This window comes from Oreochromis niloticus, linkage group LG3, assembly GCF_001858045.2.
Source record: "Oreochromis niloticus isolate F11D_XX linkage group LG3, O_niloticus_UMD_NMBU, whole genome shotgun sequence".
NCBI lineage: Eukaryota > Metazoa > Chordata > Actinopteri > Cichliformes > Cichlidae > Oreochromis > Oreochromis niloticus.
This window is the reverse complement of record NC_031967.2, coordinates 34495620-34519287: the sequence shown is the minus strand read 5'-3', so window position 1 is coordinate 34519287 and position 23668 is coordinate 34495620. Positions and strand designations below refer to the sequence as shown.

The window sequence follows — 23668 nt, the reverse complement described above, 5'->3', positions numbered from 1 at the left end:
CAAACACTGTGCCTTACGCCCCTCACTCCTGAACAAGACCCAGAGATGCTTTAACTATTCCACTTCAGACAGCAACTCATTCCCAACCAAGTTGAGCCAAGCCAAGGGATGTAATCCATCCAGCGTGTCCTGGATCTACTCCTGACCCAAGTAACCAGCAGAAAACCAAAAGCTGGATGACTTTGACTGATCTTCGGTAAAAATGGCATTATCTTTGAGATCGTAGAGAACTTAGATTAACTATATAATATTACATTTACTGTTGAATTGAAATACATCAATAGGAATGAGGTGAAATAAGTCAGTTCTTTTTGGGGGGGGGGGGGGGGTTGTGGGTATCTGTATTTAAGTTGAATGTTGATTGAACGGCTGCTGCTTTGGATGGAACGGCAGAGGAGCGGTCCACCCATTGTACCAACACTAACTAAAGTAATTATTAGAATGTAAAACAAAAGCAAATGTGCAGCGTGCTTTATTCTGAGCCTCCATCCACTTGTACATCTGTCGTGAACCACTCCTTCATCATTCCCATCCCTTCCCTTCATCCTGCACTTCCATGGAACAACATTCCCCAAATAATGGAAGCCTGCAAATAAACAAGGAGGCCTTCACTCTGAGCTACGGATACCACAAGAGAACATAAAACACACAGACATATATAACTTCCTTAGCCTTGAAGAAAAAAAACAAAACAAAACAATGAGGTAAGTGGAGAAAAGCTTCACACACACATCTTTGTGCGTGCATGTGTGTGTGCATGTTCCTTGACAAGCCAACGTACTTGTTTACTGGCAGTGGAACCACAGAGCAACACGCACGCACGAACACACACACACACACACACACACACACACACAGGCTGCTTCCAATTATCAGACAGAAAAGATGAACAACAAAAATCAGTTGTAGGATGAAGTCAGTCAGACAGGCAGTAACATACAGTCTTTATCGCAGACACCAAACGACGTTACACACCAGACGTGTACAATCCGTGAAATGTCTCTGCGCTCTACTGCCATCTCCAATATCTCTTGAGCACCAGATAAGGCCAAAAGATTAAGTTAAGGTTTAAAAATGGTCATCAAAAACACACCAACAAGTGTTCGGCTAAAAGTTTTAAATCAGTAGTTTAAATCTTTTGTTTGGGAGGGGCAGCCAATCAGAGTGAAGTTGGAAAAGAGAAAAAGAGCTGAGGATTTGCACCGAGGCCCAGAATGAGATAAATGAGGACAGTTTTGAACTGTAAATCATGCAAAGCTACTCTAATACAGTGCAAGAATAAATATACAGAGCCACATTTAATAAATCTGTCATCTCCTGTGAATCAGAGCGTGTCGGCTGAACTCTGTCAGCCCAAGTGTTTCTGGGTGTTTGTGTACCTGTTTCATGGCGGTCTCTCCTATCTTATCCGAGTGTTTCCGAATGCTCTCCAGGAAGTCTCTCAGCTGTGACATGGCCGTGTCGCGGATCTGTATCCTCAGTTTGGGGATGTTTTCAGCCATAATGGAGCAGAACCGGTACTGACCCGCTTTGGGAAGACACGTCTGTTCCAGCTGCTCTAACGTTCGCAGTGCAGGGTAGTACCTACAGAGACAAAGCATTTGGAAAAGTGCAATCAGCTTGTTTGTTCAATCACTCAATGAGCTGGTTTGAAAGTTCAGGATGAAGTCTGACTCGTCTCAAGCCAAACTCTGTTTTTTTTTTCAACTTTCACGCCTGAATGCAGCTAATCTGGTTTTGTTTTGAACATGTTAATTTCCACTTGCAAAACTGACAGACACACAGATGCATGACCAAAAAACACCCAACCCAACAACCTAGGAGTGCTCGCACACAGAGAAATAAACACACTCCGATACACCTCACGGAGATTTGGCAGCACAGAAATCCCCCAGACACTTCAGCAAACTTCACTCCACTGCATCGCTCAAACACAGGCTCTCCCTCTCGAGGAGCGTTCGCTTTTGGCTGACCTTCTCCTGCTCTCTGAGAGCCCAGCAGCCGTGGGACAGGGAGACGGGGAAAAACACACAAACAAAATGACAAATTTATGACCAGCCAAGACTCCTATCTACAGGCAGCCCGAGGACAGAGAAGGGAAAGAAGGATGCAGAGAGAAGTAGTCTCAGCTGCTCAGGGAAGCGCTCTGGCTCCATCTTGTGGCTGACAGCTAGCAAACATCTACATGATCCAAGCGGGATGTGAAATCATACAGATATACAACTATAAAATAGTAGCTCTGACAAAACAGCAGTATTCCCCACACTGGGAATGAGAACAGCATGATACCTTTAGAAAATATATTTGCATCAACAAAGAAAAAGACTCAATGCTTACCGTTTGGCCCTCATCTGCTCCTGAAGTCTGCTGTACATCTCAAGAACTGGAAGGAAAAAAGAAAAAAGAATTTAATTAGTCTGAGAAAGGAAACTCGTGCTCAATCACCCCGGGAAGGAAATCTCAGGACATCGATTGCGTCCATTCAAATGTAGCGTCGTCGGTGTGATCTCTGATCTACAGGGACGAGGCCTATCACCGTGCAAAGGCACCAGTAAACCCTCTGTACTGCCACATTATCATTACATTCACTGCTATTTATGACGAACGACACTTCTGGAGTATTCTCCTGAAAAATAGGTTTCACCACTGCAACAATATGGCCACATCAGGGAGAAGTCATAACTGAAAGTAAAGACTTTGCAGAGTGGTTTTTATTTTTCCAAAAAGAGCTTTCAAACATTTGCTTCCTTCCCTCTACATTTTAACTGTGTATCTCTGAGCATACTGAGAATACTTGCGTTTGTATATGGGCATATGGGAGAAATTTGAAAACACTAAAACAAAACTGGCAAAATACCGGACTTCCTGTTGCGCTCAGGGCACGGCTCCTGTGTGTCTTAAATCAAACGTGCACGTGAAACCAAAGCAGGGGAGCTCATTTTTGTCATTTGTAGCTTTGCTCCCCTCGTTTTGGGTGAGAGCTATAAAACCCACACATTTTCACCCGACCTGAACATGTGCAGAAATTCATGAGGTTTCAAGCATGTTTAGTGCCTCAAAACGATGATTAATCTTCTAAAACAACAATAAACAGAGCAGACACAATAAAGGCGCGTTCACACTGAGTGTTTGGGTGTTACCTGGTAGGCAGTGCGTCAGTTTGTCTATCGTGGTGGCGATGTTTCTCTGTTGTACCCGACACTGTCTGAGCTCCTCCATGGAGGTGGTGAGCTAAATAGGAGGAGGAAGAGGTGAAGAGAGCAACATCAGTGAGGACGTAAGCAGAAGCATGCAAGACTTCTCTGTGTGAACCTGTCAGCTTTTACCTCTTTGCCATTTTCCTGAAGATGCCTGTTAGTCTCAGTCACCTGACTCTGAGAGGCACAAAGGAGGAAGACATTAATTCAGATGCTTTACAGTCAAGTGCTCGCCATCGCACCTGTGATGCAGACCTCACCGGCACACCTTACCTTCAACTTCTGCGCCTCTCCTCGCACTTTGAGCAGCTCTGTGATGGAGTCCACGAACCCCTGGAAGTGATGGTTACACATCTTCTCGATCTCCCGATCATGGTTCCTGATCCGAGCATCCAGCTTCTCCATGAACAGGCCATGCTCCTGACCATCGTACACTGACCTGAAGACGAACAAGAAGAAAAGAAGACTTTTGATAAGAAGAGCTGCAAAATATTCTGTTCATTCATTTTTAGCGTCATTAAAGTCATTTTAAAGTCTGAGATTACTTTTATTTAGGACCAACAGTGACACAAAACTTTTTTTTTTTTTTTTTTAAATAATCCTCCTGCTCCCTGAAGGAGTCACCACAGCATATCGTCTGCCTCCATCTCATCCTATCCCTACCATCCTCCTCTGTCACACTAACCCTCTGCGTGCCCTCCATCAGTATACTCATTAATCTTCTATCCAAAGCATAGCTCCACCTCTCGAGGCTCTCCCCTTCACCTGCTGCCTAATCTCACTACAGATCACAACATTGTGTACAAAAACATCACAGTCCACAGAGACTCCTGCCTGCCCTCATCTGTCAGACTGTCCATCATCACTGCAAACAAGATGGGGCTGAGAGCTGATCCCTGATGTAATCCCACCCCCACCTTGAACCCATGTAACACACACCACTCTACCATCTCATACATGTCCTGCACCACCCTCACAGTGAAGCTCCTTCTGACCTTCTCTGCGCCTCTCCATCAACAATTCACCTCTCTTCTTAACCTAGCTTCAACAGGGCTTTCCTACAGCTTCAGTTGATGATGATACACTGATTATTATTAATCATTTCGATACATTAAGCATTAAATGATTTAAAGTTGGCCTATAACAGAAAATGAAATGGGAGAGTCAATAGTAAGGGAATGTTTTTTAACACAGATGGAGTTACATAGAATTAAATAGAAATTCATGCCACATTAGCTAAAATGTGGCATGAATTTGGCATTTATTTTTTATATTATTTTCAATTAATTTAAATAATTCATTTATCTGATTCATTTTTTTCCCGGTATTGTCATTCAGAATTTTTTTGTGGCTTCACTGATCCCGGGGTCTTGTTCGCGAGTGATGGGAGCCGGAGATCGACAGACGGATTGGTGCTGCGGCTGCAGTGATGCGGACGCTGCACCAGTCCGTCGTTGTGAAGAGGGAGCTGAGTGTAAAAGCGAAGCTCTCAATTTACCGGTCGATCTACGTCCCTACCCTCACCTATGGCCACGAGCTGTGGGTAGTGACCGAAAGAACGAGATCGCAGATACAAGCGGTGTAAATGTGCTTCCTCCAAAGGGTGGCTGGCCTCTCCCTTAGAGATAGGGTGAGAAGTTCAGCCATCCGGGAGGGGCTCAGAGTAGAGCCGCTGCTCCTCCACATCGAAAGGAGCCAGCTGAGGTGGTTCGGGCATCTTACAAGGATGCCTCCTAGGCACCTCCTGGGTGATGTGCTCCGGGCATGTCCCACCGGGAGGAGGCCCCGGGGCAGACCCAGGACACGCTGGAGAGATTATATCTCTCGGCTGGCCTGGGAACGCCTTGGTGTTCGCCCGGATAAGCTGGAGGAGGTGGCTGGGGAGAGGGAGGTCTGGGCTTCTCTGCTCAGGCTGCTGCCCCCGCGACCCGGCCCCGGATAAAGCGGATGAAATTGGAAGGATGGATGATCCCAAGAAATCAGGTGCTGAGGTCACATGATGTTGGAGATCAACTCAACACCTCATCCTAGTTTTTATCAGGCTCGCCGCGAGGGCGCTCACATGAACAGCGCAGCTGGCAGCTGATTTTACAAAGAAAGACAAAACTGATAAAAGAGTTCTCACACACACACTGGATAAGAAGGAAGATGGAGTTATCAGTATCACAGATTTATCATGAAGGCACAAGAAACAGATTTTAATCCATTTAATTAATGTTCAGATGTTTATGAGTAAGTTTTACAGTTTATTCTGTCAGCTGCTGTCTTGGCGGTGCGTAACAGCCTGAAGGCAAATGAAAAAAAAGAAAAAATATAGAAACATAATTCTAATGTGAGTTTACTTTATAAAATAGACTAAACCTTTTATATGCATGCTGCATATAAAATACAAAAAGAAGCAAGGATCCCTTATTGAGGCTTAAAATTGATCTTAAATGTGTTTTTAAAAATCAGTTTCTCCCCAATGCTCATCAGGAAAAGGCCCTGTTGCCATGAGCAATGCTATTTTTCAGATCAATGACCACATCATTTATATTCTCTAACAAATCCTCCTCCAAAGCAGGTCCAACTAATGAATCACCTTCATAACACTAAGAACAGTTAAATCTGAAGTTAGCTCGCTAAGCCTGAAAGCTTCAAGCCTGCACCATTTCTTCCCTCGGTCTCTTTTGATCTGAAAACCAATTAATCCCAAACCTGCCAACCTTTATCGGCTATGATAGCATTCAGGAAAGAATCAAAGCATTAACCGTGCACAGGTTACTGCTTCTTCTAAAAGAAGAACAGTAAAGAAAACAACTGCATCTCCTCTAAATCTCCAGTAGAGGTCGCTCATAATCCAGCATCAGACACAGCTGCGGTCAACCACAGAAAACACACACAAAAAAACTAATAACTGCATGCTTTCTATTGTATTCCCATGTGTGATTGTTGGGAAACTTTGCAGCTTCACTGTGCAAACTGTATATTTTCCATTTAACATACTTGGAGATTCATTCATTCTTGAAAAATGACACAGTAACTGCCTGCCCCTGATTATACTCATTAGCTATTAAACGGTAACTACTTTAAATCACAGGCTGTAAATAAAAGATGACCATAGCTCTCAGGTCTTATAAGTGGATGAAATATACATCTTCTCTAATGGCAAAGAGGGGCCAATTTTTGTGGTTGTCATGATATTATTACAATATCATCATCATCATCATCATCATCATCATGCAACGTTTGGCTACTCCCTTATTGAAAAAGAGTCACCATAGCAGAGAGCTCACGTTTGATTTGGCAGTTTTACAACCAATGCTGTATGTTGTTTATTTGTCTCCTCACTGACTATCGATCAAGTTACTGAAATAAGCAACAATAAAAATGATAACAAATCCAGAAAAAAAGCACAGAAAATCAGGCGATAACGATGTGGGAATAAGAACACAAAAGACACTTTATAAAACAACCTTTTGGGTATTAAATCACTGCCAAATATATATAACTTTAATATCTTCATTTTACATGCTTATACTGAACAAAATGTGGCATTAACAAATTTGTTATATTAATTATTTGATTAAAAATAAGAAAAAGTAATTTATTGATCTAACAACAAAGGAGAAGGAAAGGAAGTTTAGCCATGTCAGAATCAACGAAGTAAAAGAGAATTTTTACAAAAGACATAAAAGGAAAAATTTACCATTTTTATAAATGTTAAAATGAAAAGAGCAGATGATTACGATCTATTGTGCAGTACTGTATTATAAAAAGTTACTGCATAAGGTATGAAAGACTTCCTCTTTCCATCCTAAGGGCAAATGTTAATACAGATATTTGGCTGATATTTCAATGAGTTTGAGCCACAAACACCAAAAAAAAATAAAAATAAATAAATACTCAAATTACTGCCAGGAAACCAGCAAATGTGTGCCTTTTTTTCCTGTAGGTCAGTCAGTACATGTCTAGCTTACATTTTACATTCAGACTAACTCCAGCACACCCGGAAAATCTAACCACACAAAACCCTAAAACTGGATTCATAGATGTAAAAAAAAGCACGCCTCCATTCGCCCGACCACACGAGGACAGATGTAGAAAAATCTCATGTTATTTCTGTGTCCTCCTCTGTGATAGTGAACACAGCACTTCCGGTGTTTTTTCCCTTCCTGAAACAGCAAATACAGACACACACACACACACATAAACACACACACCTGTGTACAGCTAACAATCCCCCTCCCTTCCTCCTGCAGACCAGGAAATGCCCAGCATGTACAGCAGGGAGCAGGTCTGACGTCACTAACTGCTTTCTTTAGATGCACTCATACAAACATAATAAAGCCCTGCCTTTGGCAAACACTTAGGCAAACTGCCGCCTGCTAATGAAACCAGAACAGAAATCAAAGTAAAAACAAGGGCAGTGATAAATAAACAGACTGCTGAGGGTAGATGCACAGTTGGAAGGGAGGCCATCGGTCCACTCCTAGTTTTTCTACCTTGGGGATGAGGAAAATCCCTTCGGCCTTTCATCTCAATAACTCACATATTTGTTTTTCCTCAGTGCTTTGGGGGGGAGGCGGTTCACAAGTAACTATAACACAAGCCACAGCAGCATGTGCTCTTTTTTTTTGGTGGCAATAGTGGAAAGTTTTCACTTGATTCTCTTGTGAAGTCTCCAAACAATGGCTGGCTTCCTGTGTGTACAAACTAAGATTAGCATGTTAGCACATCTGCAGTGCCTGGTAACTCTGTAAAAGTCTCTCACTCACTCAGTGCCTGGTGGTGTCTGATATTGAGCAAGGGGAGAGGGCATGCTGCTTATTTTTGTTCCTCGGCTGCTCAAAAATGCACAAAAAAGGTTCCAATAATGGCAATGACAAACCGCCAAAGTCACCGGTTCATCGACAGGGGAAAAAAAGGTTTATTTTCTCTGTGTTTCTGTGTGTAAAAATATTTAATTTTCACCTCTTTAGGACCCTTCACAAAGGCAAAACTGGACACTTCCAACATGATAAGCTTCTAAAACCACTTAAAATACTCAAATACTGGCTACTTTTACATTACATAGTTGTTACAGGACAATTGAAGTGTTCCTTTTTTAATCTACTCTCAACATCACAGTTAACAGCTCAAAACAACACTACCACCATAACCTGTGATGGAGGAAACAAGTACTACTTCATTTTTTGGTGCAATCAGATACAGCGCAGCACGTCTGACACTTCCCTCTGAACTGTGCGGGACTTCAGTGTATGTATCCACATTAATGTGCATATCTTTAGTATTTTCATGTCTTTGTGACTACATGACATTAAGATCTTGCAATGGCCGGGCTCCATCTCTCTCACGCTGCTTCCTTTATCTGTGACAGACATCCATAAATGCTCTGATGTAATTCATTTCAGTGCATGAAGGGTCAGAGCTAGTCTCGAGGCTTCCACAGGTCTGTTAGTGATGTTTCACTACAAAGCAATGTAGTGATTAGAAGCAAGGATTCAATATAATCTATGGCGTAATTGCTCTCTCATACACACTCACACACACACGGCCAGCTGCTGGCCTGTTTGGGCCACTGACCGTGTTTCCCAAACACACTGGCTGTAATGAACTCTCAATAATGAGTAGCGTAGCTCTTTTCACATTAAAAACAACAGAACTGCTTTCATCCCCCGTGTAGACAGTTTTACTCTGCAACACCACCACATAAATTAGGAAGCTGTTTAAGAACAAAAAAAAAAAAAAAGCTGTCTGTACACTCCTGTGAAAACCATTTCACAGGCTTCTATGCATAAACTGAGTCTATGCTTGCTGCTGTTACAGGAAATAAGAGGGTGCTAATCAGATGTACTCGATTAACTGATGAAAGTGTGAGCACCTCTTTAAAAGCTGAAGTATTGGTAGTTTACTGGTTTGGAGCATTCAGCTAACAACACCGCAGTCTTCTCAGGAGTGGATTTCATAGGAAATTCAGCCAAAGGTCAGACCGTGCAATGCTCAGAGAGATTGCAACAAACCCAAGAGCTGCATCTCAGAATCTATAGGCCTTAGTTTGCATGTTAAAATGTTAATGTTAAAAGCTTATGACTACAAGACTTCTGAAACATCATCCTTTGGACAGACGAGACCAGAGTGGAGATGTTTGGCCATAACGTGCAGCACCTGGAGAAAACCAACCATCGCACATGAGAACAAATAGCGCATACCAGCTGTCGAGCACGGTGGTGGAGGGGTGATGATTTGGGCTTGTTCTGCAGCCACAGGACCTGAACACCTAGTAGTTACTGAGCTGACCATGAACTCCTCTGTCTACCAAAATATCCTAGAGTCAAATGTGAGGCTGTCTGTTGATCATGCAACAGTACAATGACCCCAAAGCACAGTAGCAAATCTACATGAGAATGGCTAAAAAAGAAGAATCAAGGTGTTGCAATGGACCAGTCAAAGTCTAGACCACCACAGGATGGAAATGCTGTGCTGGGACCTTATGAGAGCTGTGCATAAATGAATGCCTGCCTGCACAGAGTCCTGTGAAAACTCACAGCACTGTATGCAGATAAAATGCCAGCTCTTTAAAAACTGGAGATTTCCTGTAACCTTTGCTGCAGTGTGTGCTCTCTCTCTTTCTAACAGCACCTGCAGCATGAAGGACGTCGGTCAGCATAAAGGCAAACTCGGCACACCACATTTAGTTGAAGCTGAGTTATTAAATGACTTACTAACAGTTTTTAAATACAAATCTACTCGTACATTAGGCTACATTCTTCTAAATTAAGCTATAAGGCGATCTATTGGCTTAGGCAGCTCAGTGAGGTAAAAATGTTACGTTGAGCCCTTGTAAGTGGAAATTGACAATAAAATTAATCCTATAATGTTAAAAATACTGCAACATATCACATGCAGGTTAACATGTATTTGCTGTTGCATCAGAGACACATTACCCAGTAAACTATGAAGACATGAGGGCTGCTCATATAGATCCAAATTATAGGAGACGTACGCAGAGTGAAAACAAGCTGACAACAAAGACGGGGAAAAAGAGAAGCTGTGGTTCCCAAAGCGTAAAAGTTTGGTAAAAGTTCAACAAAGCTGCTCTCAGTTATGACATCATTGTAAACAGCTGCCCGTGTGTGTGTGTGTGTGTGTGTGTGTGTGTGTGTGTGTGTGTGTGTGTGTGTGTGTGTTCTATCCAAGGATCTTCGGAGAGGAGTTTGCTGACTGCTCGACAGCTAGCTAAATAGGATCTTAACCCACTTAAGACGTGCAGCAAACCCCTGATTGTGTGTGTGTGTTTCAAGTGCAGAATGATGACTCAGCAGGGTGTGTGTGGTTCCATGTGTACGTGATCTAACAAGCTTGTGGTGGGTTCCTCCCACTCTTCTCTGACTAGTTGAACCCTTCAGACGGAGAGATTCTCAGAGTGTGCTAAATGTGGTACTGTGTTAGTTTTCGGTGGAAGACGTTAGTGAGGACACAGAAAACAAACAGATGACCAAGAACGTCTCCTCCAGAGAGCTTTCACTCCTCCCCAGTATGAACTACGAGCCACACAATAGTGTTCAGTGCCTCTTTTCCATGCACAGCTTTTATTTGGGCGGGCTGCCCAGGTATACTAACACTGGCCCAGGGTACATTTGGTGACTCATTTTAGCTTCTTTTTTCTCATTTCCCCATCTGCAACAGATTAACTGGTGTTCCTCATATTTTGAAAGCTCAGTTGCTGCAGCTGCAGCAAGCTGTGACCCTCTCTAGAGCACACATGGACAAAAGATGAATATCTTAATCTGACTCCTGACACCCTGAAAGGGTCATCCCATCTTAAATCACCATGGCCCTTCTGCTCGACTATCTCAGATGGTCTCAGATTAATTACATTAATAAATAACACTAAACCTACTTTGTGACAATAAAACAGTGTGAATATCAGATGCTCGTCATCCTATGGATGGACTTAAATATTATCAGGGCTTTTTCCAGTGATAATCTGACATAGATGGCTTACAGTATCTGCAGGTATTGTGTTAAATTAATAAACTGTCTTCCTCTTTGTGAGGAACAGACTGGGAACCATTTATTTTTAAGTATATGAGGTTAACCTGAGGCTTGACTTAAACACAGTTTCCTAAATGTTTAAAATAAAACAAAAAAGGAAAAGAACTTTTATTTTAGTAAAATAATAAATTATTACAGCATGAAAATAATTAAAAGCATTACTGAAATTCTTCTTCAAAATAAAAGCTGTTGGTGAAGTCAGACCGAAGCTGCTGACAGTTTCCTGTTTGAAACCGGTGCACTGCTCCCGATGAGTGGCCTTGTAAATGAACAGTTTTCATCACAGCACATGGAACGAGCATCATTTCAGATTTTATCTTAGCCCAACACCAACACAGCTGAGCCGGAGTTTTTTGGCACTGGAGTTTAACATGCGGCTCATGCAGTCTCGTGGCTGAACATCCAGCACAATGACTGAGCTGCTCTGTCATATTTGAAATGCAGGCACGTGCAGAGGGGGGGCGGGAGGAGCTTGAGCGCCCGCCCCTTTCCTGATGGGTGCCCAAAGTGCCCTTTTGTTGAGGCAACTTTTAAAAAAAAAAAATTATTTATTTAGTTATTTAATTTTAATGTGTGTGTGCGCAGGGCTCGCAAAATCGCTAGCCCGACGTCCCGGGGCTAGCGATTTTTCCAGTCGGGCTACCAAAATCTATCTCAGCCCTGCCCGTCGGGCTATCATAGGAAGGAAAAATATATGTCAATGCTTTTGCAGTCTTTCGGAAATGTAGCTGGGTAATTATGTCATTGGCATCGATGAGCCTCTGTCAATATGTGACATATTGAAATCGCGTTTGAATTTGTGCTTGTTTTTTCCTTTCACTTTGCGATCGCGCGAACTGTGTATAGAGAGCGGCAGCACTGATTGGTGAGTGACGATTAATTGCGCACCAATTCCTCTGACATCGTCTTATCACTTATTAGCTTACTATTCAAACCTGACAAGTGAAATCTCCCGCAGCAAGCTTAAACATGTGAGAAGTTGATTGTGCAGAGAATCGCTGACCGTTATGTAAGCACGTGTGTAAAAGCAGCAGCATTTAAGCAGGTATTTTAGTTCTGCTGAGCCAAATAAGACAGGTCAGGGTGAAGAAGTGACAGCCAATGAAAAGCCGACCACAAAACGGAAAAGTTATGACAAATCACACTGAGGCAAAAAGAAAGTTCAGCTTTTTTGGTTTCATGGACAAAAGAATTTATGTGGCTGGAATATGACGAGATAAATAACATCATGTTCTGCCGGGTGTGTCGTGAGTTTCCCTCGATATCTGAGTCACCAAGCGTCTTTGTTACTGGGACCAGTAATTTTAAGACCCCATCAGAACCCATGAGAAATGCAAGAAATGCATTATTGCCCAGTCTGCAGTATCTTTCCCAGAACAAACAGCAATTGCAAAAAAACATACTAAAAGTAAACCAAGCACAAGAAGAAGTCCTGAAAAATCTTTCAAAAGCGTACTATGTTGCAAAGAGTTAACTACCATTGGCCAAATTTAGCAGTCTTTGCAAACTTCAAAAAGCAAATGTCCTCGATCTTGGTTCCACTTACCTCTTACCCGTGATTTCAGTGGAAATTTCAGATTCAGGATCTGACACAGACTGATTCATGTTCTACACAGTTCTTACAGGTTCATAGAAATTTCTGTTCAATTAGAAACAAGTATTCGAGTTGATGATTGTAATTTTTATACAGTTGTTGTGATTTGTATTTTAACAATTTTCTGATTAATTTTTGTTTCCGTTACAATATTATACTGTAATGTATAATGTATGATATTATAATATTATATTATTCCTTTACAATATTATACTTTATTGTATAATATTGTAAAGGAAACAAAACATTAAAAAATTAATTGCTCTCTTTTTTATTCGGGCTACTTAAATTTATTTTGGGCTACCAAAAACTGAAGAGTGCCTGCCCGAAGGACTACCAGAGATTTTGAAATTTTGCGAGCCCTGGTGCGTGCTGAATCCGGTCTGTGCCCCTCAACAATAATATTTAACTATTAATCACATTTTTACTAAATGAAAGGATCTGGCTTGCATCAGTCACATGATGACCATTAACCAATGATCGCCCTTGACGGCAGAGCGCGCTGGTTACAAGCCAGGAACGAGCTCACAAAGAGCACGCGCATTTTTTGCAGTCCAGAGCTGTAGGAGAAACACAAATTAACTCAGAGACAGACTGATGCGACAAAACCAGTAAGTAGGTGTACAGCGCACACTGTAGTCTAAAGCACACAGGAGTATTAGCTTGTTACGTACACATTGGTAAGCTGTCTTGTGGCAACTGACGAACTGAAACAAATGAGCGTGCTGTGTGTGCAACAGCGCGACAAACATTACCTGAGTTTTTATTAACTGCACAGGTACACAGGACAATTGTTGCACAGGACAATTGACAAGTAGTGCTGGTCATAGCTGCTGGCTCACTGGGTAAGGCTGTCATGGGTCTGTAGCTCTGTCACCGTTTTAGGGAACATATTTAGTTTTAAAGTAAGTTACAGGGCTTTTCCTGCCTTTCTGGAGGGCTTATATTTCACTTAAAACGATCTAATTTTCATGTCCACATAATAATGGATTATTATAATTATAATATTTTTTAAAAAAAACACGCTGTATTTTAAAGAACATACATTAAGAAACAGATTATATTAGATTTATATTTTAAATAAGACAAAATGCTGATTTTACAGCAGCAAAATTATTGTATCTCTACAGTTTAAAAATGTAATAAGCTTTCTCGCTGCACAGAGTGGATAGTGAAACAAATGGAATCATCATAAATGCATTATTATACATTTATTACTTTTTTCCCCTTATTGCTTTATTATTGTAGCTCTAGTAATAAATAATAAGGGAAGGATTCTGGATCAGCACCATGATGGAAACTTGTGCCCACAGTATATACAGTATTCTGAAGAAGGTCTAAAATGTCACTGTGTGTGCGTGCATGTGTGTGTTTTATGTATATGGATTTTTGAATTATTACTCATAATATAACATTGTCCAGACATGGCTGGTAAGGACATGAGGAGGAAACAGTAGGAGCTGTGTGAGGCTACTAAAGGCAGTGGATCCCTCAGCAGCGGGATTACAAAGAGCACAGGTAACATTAACACATGTACCAGTTGTTGGAGAGGTATCCCAGTATAAAAATAATAATAATCACAACTGGAATGTTTTGCTTCTATAACATTTTTCTGTCATCATTTTATTATTGATTAAGTGCAGGCGTTGTTAGGTGAGGATAATTAAATTATAGTTTATTGCAATAGCAAGTTGTGCCTTGTTCTCAGATGGACAGCAGGTGCAGAGTGATATATGAGATGAGAAGATGAAGGAGGAAGAGAAGCAAAGAGTGATTCACAGGCAGAGCCGAGTTTATTTCTCACAGTTTTTTGTTGCCTTATGGTTCCAAGCGCTGTCACCAATCTTTGCATTTTGTTATTATCTCATAACACTTGTTTAATCAGCTACCATCTATTCTATGGACTTTTTAATGTCTACAGTCTCAGATCAGCACAGCCCTCCAGCACTATCAGCAGCAGGAGCAGCAGAAACCCCTCAACAGCAACATTGTACCCATCAGGTAAAACATAGGCTACGTTTGCTTTGCCTCACAACAGTGATATAGTATGATGCGATCCCATATTAGATTCTTGATGAATGTGTGTTATTGTTATTCAGCCTTGTTCAATGTGCCCCTTTTTAACTTTGAGCACCCGCCCCTGTAAACGTCTCTGCACGGCCCTGTTGAAATGAACACCTGCAGCCCAATAAGGAAAAAGCATTTTCCATGACTTTACAGTAGGAAAACCACAAAATGAGCACATGCATAAAGGTTCCCTGTCATTAATGGCTAAATCTGACAAACCTCCCCGCCGGCATGCTGTTAAACACAGGGTGGAGCTCAGCACACATACACGACTTTTTAAAGGCCTCTTCAGCCTAGGATGAGCTGGACAACTCTGAGATGCACTCGACTGTTTCTGAAGAAATAAACATGAGCAATACAACCTCCACGGGCTTTGAATACACAAAACATCTGCAGAAATCCAAGCTCGTTGTTCTCAGCTGACGCAGACAGAAACTTGAGACTTAAATCGACTGCTGTGCTATTTAACCTGTTTATATGAGCTCCTGATAATCTGAACAGATTAAATAAGGCACAACAATGAACTTGAACAAATTTTTGTGAAAAAAAAACCAAAAGAACAAAAAAGCTGTTGTTTTAGTGTGTGTGCATGTTTGCAATGTCTAATGCAACGTTCACTGCATTAGAGAAGAGGTCTGTCATGATACAGCAGCACTTCTACACAATGTCACTCATTCATTAGCCTCACTTTAACCTTTTCATAGCCATCGCTGTTCTTGCCCATCTGTGTTTATGCAAGTTGTAAAGCAAGAGTGCATCCCAGCATAACTGCCTTTTAGCAAGGCAGGAAATCCCTTACTGATGAAATATGCAGTTAATGCATAATGTCATTTGCAGACATTTAAATACGGGTAAAATTCAGCTGAACATCATTATAGCGTTGATGTCATTTACTGTAAATCTGATACTAATTTGACCCAACAGCAATGTAGGGAAAAAAAAATCAACACAAACAGAGCCAAGTAACATAAAATTAGATCGGGTGACATTGTTTTTTAATAAAAAAAAATAAATAAATCTATCAAAAACTAGGGATGCAACGATACCAATTTTTTCAAACCGATCCGATACCGATACTTGGATCTGAGTACTTGCCGATACCGAGTACAAAATCCGATACTTCTACCACACACAAGTTAAACTTAACCAGTAGTAAAGAAACTACCCCAGACAACTCTTTAACACAAACGAAACGTTTACTGAACGTAAGGGCAGAGACAAATACTGTACAACACATCCCTTTTTTAAACTCAAATGATATTCCAATTCCTTAACCAAATGAAATACACTGTATAAATGAAATAATTCCCTTTGAAATTATATTAAACAACCCAACTTATGTTATCACCTTTTGGTAAGTGACTCACTAATATACACTCCAAAACACGTTATATAAATCCACTAAACATACAATATTCACACATGGGCCCCACACACACTCACATTCACACTTGTTGCAGGCCTGTTTGTTGCTCACGCCGGACGATGGAGAAAAATCCTCTTCTCCCCAGTAAGAGCGCAAAAGTCTGACTTACAGTTCCGTTGCTCGGTAGGTCGCCGTTCACCAGTCCCACACTAAATCCACTCCCTGCGGACCCGATGCTGTCTCTGCTACAGCGCGTTAGCCAGTCACTGTCCAGCTCTCCGACAGTCCATAGCAGCTGCCTCCGTGGCGCAGCCAAGCAGTCCGGGCTAGCCTTTAGCCTCGGCGGTCATGGCTGGAAACACAGTTTTCCACGGACGGTGGTGCGACCGTTGAAACAAAAAGTCACTTCACCCACACTCTGTTGTGAAGCTCTCACACAGTTAGCTTTCTAGTCACACACTCTTTTGTGCAAGTTAACCTCAGTAAAACTAGCCGAGTCTCTCACTTTGGTTCAGCTAACCTCGTGCATCTCTCCATGCAAGGTCCCGTTTTATGCTACCTTCACGGGCCTCCAGAAAATTAGAACTCTGAAAAATATTTTAACTCCCTTCAGAGTTACATACCATAAAATAATACTTTTATGATTAACGTAACACTTTGATTGCTCTAATTACCTGTATTTACCTTGCGACATATTACAGGGCAAATTATATTCAGGGTAGAGTTACATCACATAACATCAACTGTGAACACCTTATGTTACCGTGGCGTTTAAGTCCATGGGAATTATGAGTATCGGTTCATGGTATCGGTTAACTTTTACGAGTACGAGTACGCACACATTTTACAGTATCGGCACCGATACCCGATACCAGTATCGGTATCGGTGCATCCCTACTGAAACTTAATCTGGATTTTGGTACGGTGATAATGGCCTTTTCCCAGGTGCCAAAGTGACATCTTTAAATCTGTTCTGGCTAACAGACAGACAGTGATAGTGATGGAAACGATCTTCTGTAACAATCACAAAGTCCCTGAGCGGGATGATTTCACGCGTCAGCACAGAGAGTGACAGCCTAACAGTACCACAGAAACCTCTCGGGGTTTCCACCAGCATACAGCAAGCCCCGCAGCACCAGGCAGCTTTCTTTTGAAGCTACACTTGTTTTTAGGCTACAGTTTAATGTGAAAATAGCTGGAAAGTTCACCAGTGACATCTTTAAAATGTAAACACACTCTAGAAAAACAGCAAGGTGTTATAAGTGCTCTCTACCCTCAAGCATAGCAAGATAAAGTTCACTGATGTCAGACAAAAGGGTCTGGCTTGGTGTGGGCCCTTCAGGCTCGTCTACACTTAGCTCATCGCATCCGTGCATCGATGGGCCTTGCTTGGTGCACTGGGCCACAGTCATGATAGAACAGGAAAGAGATTTTCCCGATATTTTTCCCACAAAGTCAAAAGCAGAAAATTGTTTACAATGTCTTGATTTCCTTTCGCTGGACCTCAGGAGGCCCAGACCCCCACAGGCCCACAGCTGCAGTCAGGCAGGTAACCTTCACCTAACATTTGCCAAACCCAGACTCCTCCAAGTACCAGATAGAGAGAGAGCTTTGTCAAGTCACAGAACACAGGACCACTGCGTTGGAGTCCACTGCCAGCATGTTTTACACTGCTCCACCTTACATTTGGCACCCAGCACACTGTTTTTGTGCTGATGTTAATGCCAGAGGAGGTTTGGAGCTCTGCAGTTATTGAGTCAGCAGAGCGTTGACGACACACCCACTCTGAAAGTTCCAGTGGTTCCTAAATGCCTCCACTTTGCAATAATAACACTTACAGCTGTTTGTGGAATATCTAGGCGGGAAGAATTTTCACAGACTGACTTGTTGCAACAGTGGCATCCATGCTTAAATTCAGTGAGCTCGTTAGAGAGCCCCACTCTCACTGACGTTTGTAAAGGCACGCTGCATGGATCTTACTACTGATCTTATACACCTGTGACAATGACATTGAAAACACCTGAATTAAAAGATTAACGAAGATGAACTAATGTCACCCAATACTACACTTCATATATCCTCAATACCCAACACTGATAATCAAATCCTTTTTTTAAGTGATTAAATACTTTCTTTTCAAGCCATAGGTTAACTTATGTTTCACATTTAAATAGTTCTTTAATATACACACACACACACACACACACACACACACACACACACACACACACACACACACACACACACACACACACACCTCGTCCCATTTCAGTGCTTTCATATCACACATTGTGACACAACCTCAGGAAGCTCGCCAAGCATTCAGTAAAGCTGATACTTCATAATTAAGGTAAGGAAAAATATTTAAACCCCAAATGCCCTCAACAGAGACATAGAAGCCTGAGAGATTTTAAACTTTTGATGTCATTCACAAGCTGTTTGAGTCCATTGTGCTTTTACGGCTGTCAAAAAATACTTTAAATTAAACTGAAAATTATGAGAAAATAAGGAAAAAAATATCAGCACTTAAAAATATGAAGCTGGATATCCACGAGCAAAATTACAGCGCTGCTGGGGTGGGGTGGGATTAATGGAGTGTAACACACCTGCAACGCAGCTTAGTGTGTATGTCAAAGTCAAACAGGTGGAGCGATCACTGACTCAGACTTCAGACACACAATGGGCAGTGTAATGAGAGACGGAGGGAGAGGTGTGAATGACTTAGCCTGACATAATTAGAGACAATAAGTGAATGGAGGTCAACTGCAGGTAAACAGTTGATATTTTTCTTGTTTTAATTTTCTTTTGTTCTAGGAATGTTTTCACATAGTTTTAATAGGCTAATTATATACATGAGACAATTTATCCAACTGTGATCAAAAGTTGATTGCACAGGTTGCCTGATAGGAGGCAGCTTTTCTGCAAACAGTTGCAGTCTTGACTGCAATCACTCTCAGAGAGATTGTCAAAGGTTTGTAAATAATTGCTGTCATCAATAATAATTTCCATCATGTTGCCATCAGTCTGAATTAGTCTGTCAATGAGCACAACTCAAGGGGACTCGATTCAGCTGGCTGCCAGCTGGTTATATTCCTATAAAACAGGAAGGCTGCCAAGCTCAATTATAATAGTTAAATGTGAATTTCAGTCCATGTGGACAGCAAAAGACATGTGAGCTTGATGATTTATCACAGTTCATTGCTGTATTGTCAGAAACAGATTGGATCTAATTGCCAAGTTGACCCCTTTCAATAAGCTCCGTCTTATGGCAACATTTATGGCATGTTTTAGTGACAGTGCTGGCATGCTTGAGAATCCAGTTTTGAAAAAAAAAACCTAAAGTGAAATAAATTTGTGTTATTGGAGAGAATGGATACTGACAAAGTTTAACTTTGAGAACATAATTTGCAGTTGAAAAAAGGTGATAAATAGTAATAAATAATGAGTTTTTTTGGAATAAATTTTGACAGCACTGCTTTCAAGTATTTGCTAAAAAAGCTACAAAGAAACAGCAAAGACACAACAAATCATACATGGGTGCTTCCTTTGTAATGCATCACTCTATAAGCTTTCACCTTATGGTCAACGATGCCAGCAGAAGCTGTTGAAATTTTAATAAAGGTAGCTGAAACACTAAATAAGATTCCTGGCACACAAAGTGGGATTTCTATCATGAATTTAGAGCTTTTGTTCCACTAAACTTTAAGAAAATCTTCTAGTTGCTTTAGCTGATATTGTAATTTATTAACAATATCAACAATCTTCACTGTAATGTCCAACCATGTAGTGGACACAACAACCTCCATGAATGTTTTGATTGGACTGTCTGGGCTTCACTAACCCATTAGCATCAAGGTTAAACACCCACCCATCGATCTTTCTAACAGCTGATCCAGTTCAGGGTCGAGGATGAGCCAGAGCCTATCCCAGCTGACACAGAGCAAAAAGCAGATTGAACAGGCCTAAATAAACACACACACACACACACACACACACACAGCCAGTATTTTAGTATTTATCGACAGTATTTCAGTCTTGAGTGAATGTTGTAACCTGAGGGAGTTGGCTGGTTGCTCATGGTTGCTCCAGTCATATTTATGCTGTCAGGGAGGAATTCTGCAGCCAGCCTCGACCTGCACACCAGCACTGCATTCACACACTCACACCTCTCACTGCCAACCTGATTTTTCCAGGCTGTTTCTGAGGACTTTCAGTCCTGGGAAAATTAGATGGAGACTGAAGAACAGCCAGAAGTTAGAAAAAGTGGCAGAACATGCAGCTAAATCAATAGTTTAAGAAGTTTACTTTTCAAAACTGAATTAAGAGATTAAAGTAATGAAAGCTCCCCCCCACCCCGATGAGCGTGAAGAGGTGGGTTGGGGTTAGGGCAATCTGGGCTTCTCTGCTCAGGTTAGTGGCCTCAGAACCTGAACCAAGAGAAGCAGAAAATGGATGGATGGACTTTTTACTTATTATTATACTCTGTTACTTTACTCGACAGGCATTTGTGCATTTTCCTGCCATTTCTGTCGTATTTGAGCAAAACTGACAAATAAATAAATAAATAAATAAATAAATAAATAATCACAGTTCTGGTGATTTTACTTTTTCACTTTTAAGGAAGGAGGACACGATGAAAGTCTCGACCACATAAGTTGTTATAAGTAATGTGCTTTAGCCCATCAAAGCAGGACTTGCAGAAGAGGAAACCCCAACAGATTTGTCCTCATAACCAACAGTCTAATAGTTTATTACCAGGTGTTCTACGTATTTTTTACTGTTTTATATCCTTCAGTTGACGAGCAGGACAAATTTTTTTTTATCCCTGTAAATATCTGCACTTACAAAAAAAAAAACAAAAAAAAACATGCTTCTTTGGAAAGTTTCATTTCCCACTGCATACATGCAATCTTGACAACTTCCTTCCTTTGCATTTGCAAACAAAACTCCCTCTTTTAGGCGTCTCCGGACTAAATTTAACTCGCAATGAAGATGACAGCTCCAAAATTAGACTGTGCTGGTGTATTTTAAGAGTGTTGAGTGCACACAGGGTGAAGTGGAAATACTGAGATGTTGGACACAGGAGATGAAACATCACCCACAGGAGGAAAAAGAAGAATAATATAAAAAGGCAGACGAACATGACAACCGGAGGTTTCGCACAAAGTTGTCAAGTCATTTTAGCAACAGGATCTGGAGCGGACTGATAAACACACATGCTCGCTTGCTCTCTCTCCCTCTCTCACACACACGCACACACACACAAACAAACACACAGAGGAGCTGACCTGAATAACAAGTTTAAACAGGACTTATGATGACCAGAAGAGCACAACGTAGAGGAATAAGAGGGGATAAACACCTTTGATAAGCCTTTGGTAGCCTGCAGCATTTCCCCCCTTCATTCACTGCCCGTTTCCTCTCTGGACAATCAGGGCAAACACCACTGGTCAGGAACAAAGCTGATTCACAGAGGCCACTCAAAGGCCACATTTTGGAGATCCCTTTGCTCTTACGTCTATGTCCTTTATGTTCTCGTTGTGTTTTACACCTCTAATCTGAAAGCTGAAGATAAACACGAGTGTGACCCATTCCAGGTGCAAAATGAAGCATCCTCCTCCATTCCCTCCTAATATGATTGAGCAAACCAAATAAACAAAAAGGGGAGCAAGGCAAGCGTTTAAGTGTAGCTCCCACTAAATTATTGATAAAGACACTAAACGGTCAATAAGAAGCATGACAGCACGTGCCTCTCTGCTGCTCGGGGAGGGTTTGGACTGAGCCTCTGTCTTCATTCATTGACACATGCAGGGTTTGTCAGGGCTGCTGCACTTGACACTCCTTGATAAAGCTGCTGCTAACAGCAAAGGGCACAAACACTCACCCCCTCCACACAGAATAAAGTTTACTAACCCTGCCTTGACAAGTTCACAGAGCCACACGGGTAACACGAACGGTTCTGCAACGAGAAAACAGGCTTGTGCCCCCGTGTGAGCAGAATGTCAATTAATTAGCACGGTTAGCTTAATGTTAGCCAAAGTTGCTGAAATTCCTGTGGACGACTTGCCGAAACTTCTGAGACAAAGCCAAACAAACTGCCTCGAGAAGAAAACGTGAAGCCAGTAGAGACAGCCGGCAGTCAGGACTGCTGGCGCTCACACTCCATGTGTTAAAAGTGCAAATTAGCTAGCTTTAATGTTTGCTAAAGTTAGCCGGCTAGCTGTCCGATAATGGAAGCAGACGGGTTAAAGTTTTGAGCAAGCTCCGGGAGTCTCTGGATCAGCGCTAGTCGCAGCCAGCTAGCCGCGGCTCCCGCAAGCTGCGTGACGCCGCTGCTTCCTCCCCCCCAACCCAGCCGAGGAGTGGGGACTGACTCACCGGAGTGTCGGTCCAATACAGTTGGTGTCTGTGCTCTCGATTTCCCGCAGGATACGTTCGTGCTCGGCGGCTGTCTCCAAACTCGCCATCCTGCATGTTGCTCCGGACGGTTCCGAGCTGAGCTGAACGGACTCGCCGGGATCTGTGCGTCACGGCAGGAGGAACCAAGGGGTTGGCTTGATATTTTAACCGAGCAGCCCGAGTGAGCGGAGCTTCCCTCTTTGTCGGGAAGAAGGGACATCGAGTTATGAGGAGCGGGGACCTGTGGAGTGTTAATGTTGTTAAAAGAGTTTAAAGAGTAACATTTGTGGTTTTAACTAAAACCACCGATTTAAATTGGTGATCACTGATCATTGGAATTTTCAGTCCTCTACTAGTTTTGATAAAATAGAGTTTTTACTCCCCTTTTAAAATTCTGTTTTACTTCTAATTCAAGATTACACTCTTTGTTGTCATTATGTAAGCATAACATAGCATAACAATACAATAAATAAATAATAACAATCATTTTTATTTGTTAGCACCTTTCAAAGACCTCAAGGTCATCAATATTAAATAAAATGTAAAATCGAAGAATAATATGATTGGATGTTTTGAGTGTTTAACTCCAGTTTCATAATCAAAAATAACAATAATGTGCGTCACTGTTTTTTAACTTTTTTGTAAAACAGTCAATTTGCAGGAAATCAATAAAAAAAAGACCTTTAAAATTTTACTATTTGACCAAAATGGTCCATTAAACGGGTAAAAATTGCAGTAAAGCCGTTATATTGAAGTATAATGGGTATAACATTTCAAGAAAGCACAGGTATTCGTGCTGTGATCATACCAATATTACATAATATTAATTTAACGTATCTAAAGCTGTTTGGATGATTTTTTAAAGTAAAACAAAATATAAAACTTTTAGTTTTGTTCCTAAAAATGAAGGTTTTGGCTCTTAATCATCAGTGTTGTATATTCATGGTTGTTAAATCCACAATGGTTGTACATGTGGCAAGGAACTATGAGTTTGACACCCCTGATCTA

At 41.5% G+C, this 23668-nt stretch overlaps 1 protein-coding gene across 1 annotated transcript in view; it reads right to left on the bottom strand.

Moving 5' to 3' along the window:
• The window catches only part of exoc6b (exocyst complex component 6B), a 133035-nt gene extending 110100 nt beyond the window's left edge, over nt 1–22935 (bottom strand). Inside the window, 6 exon segments of the mRNA XM_003457345.5 lie at nt 1380–1584; nt 2338–2383; nt 3141–3231; nt 3327–3374; nt 3471–3636; nt 22640–22935. Of these exon segments, the coding sequence (XP_003457393.2) occupies nt 1380–1584; nt 2338–2383; nt 3141–3231; nt 3327–3374; nt 3471–3636; nt 22640–22728 (645 nt within the window). The 5' untranslated portion in view covers nt 22729–22935.
• Between the last annotated feature and the right edge of the window lie 733 nt (nt 22936–23668).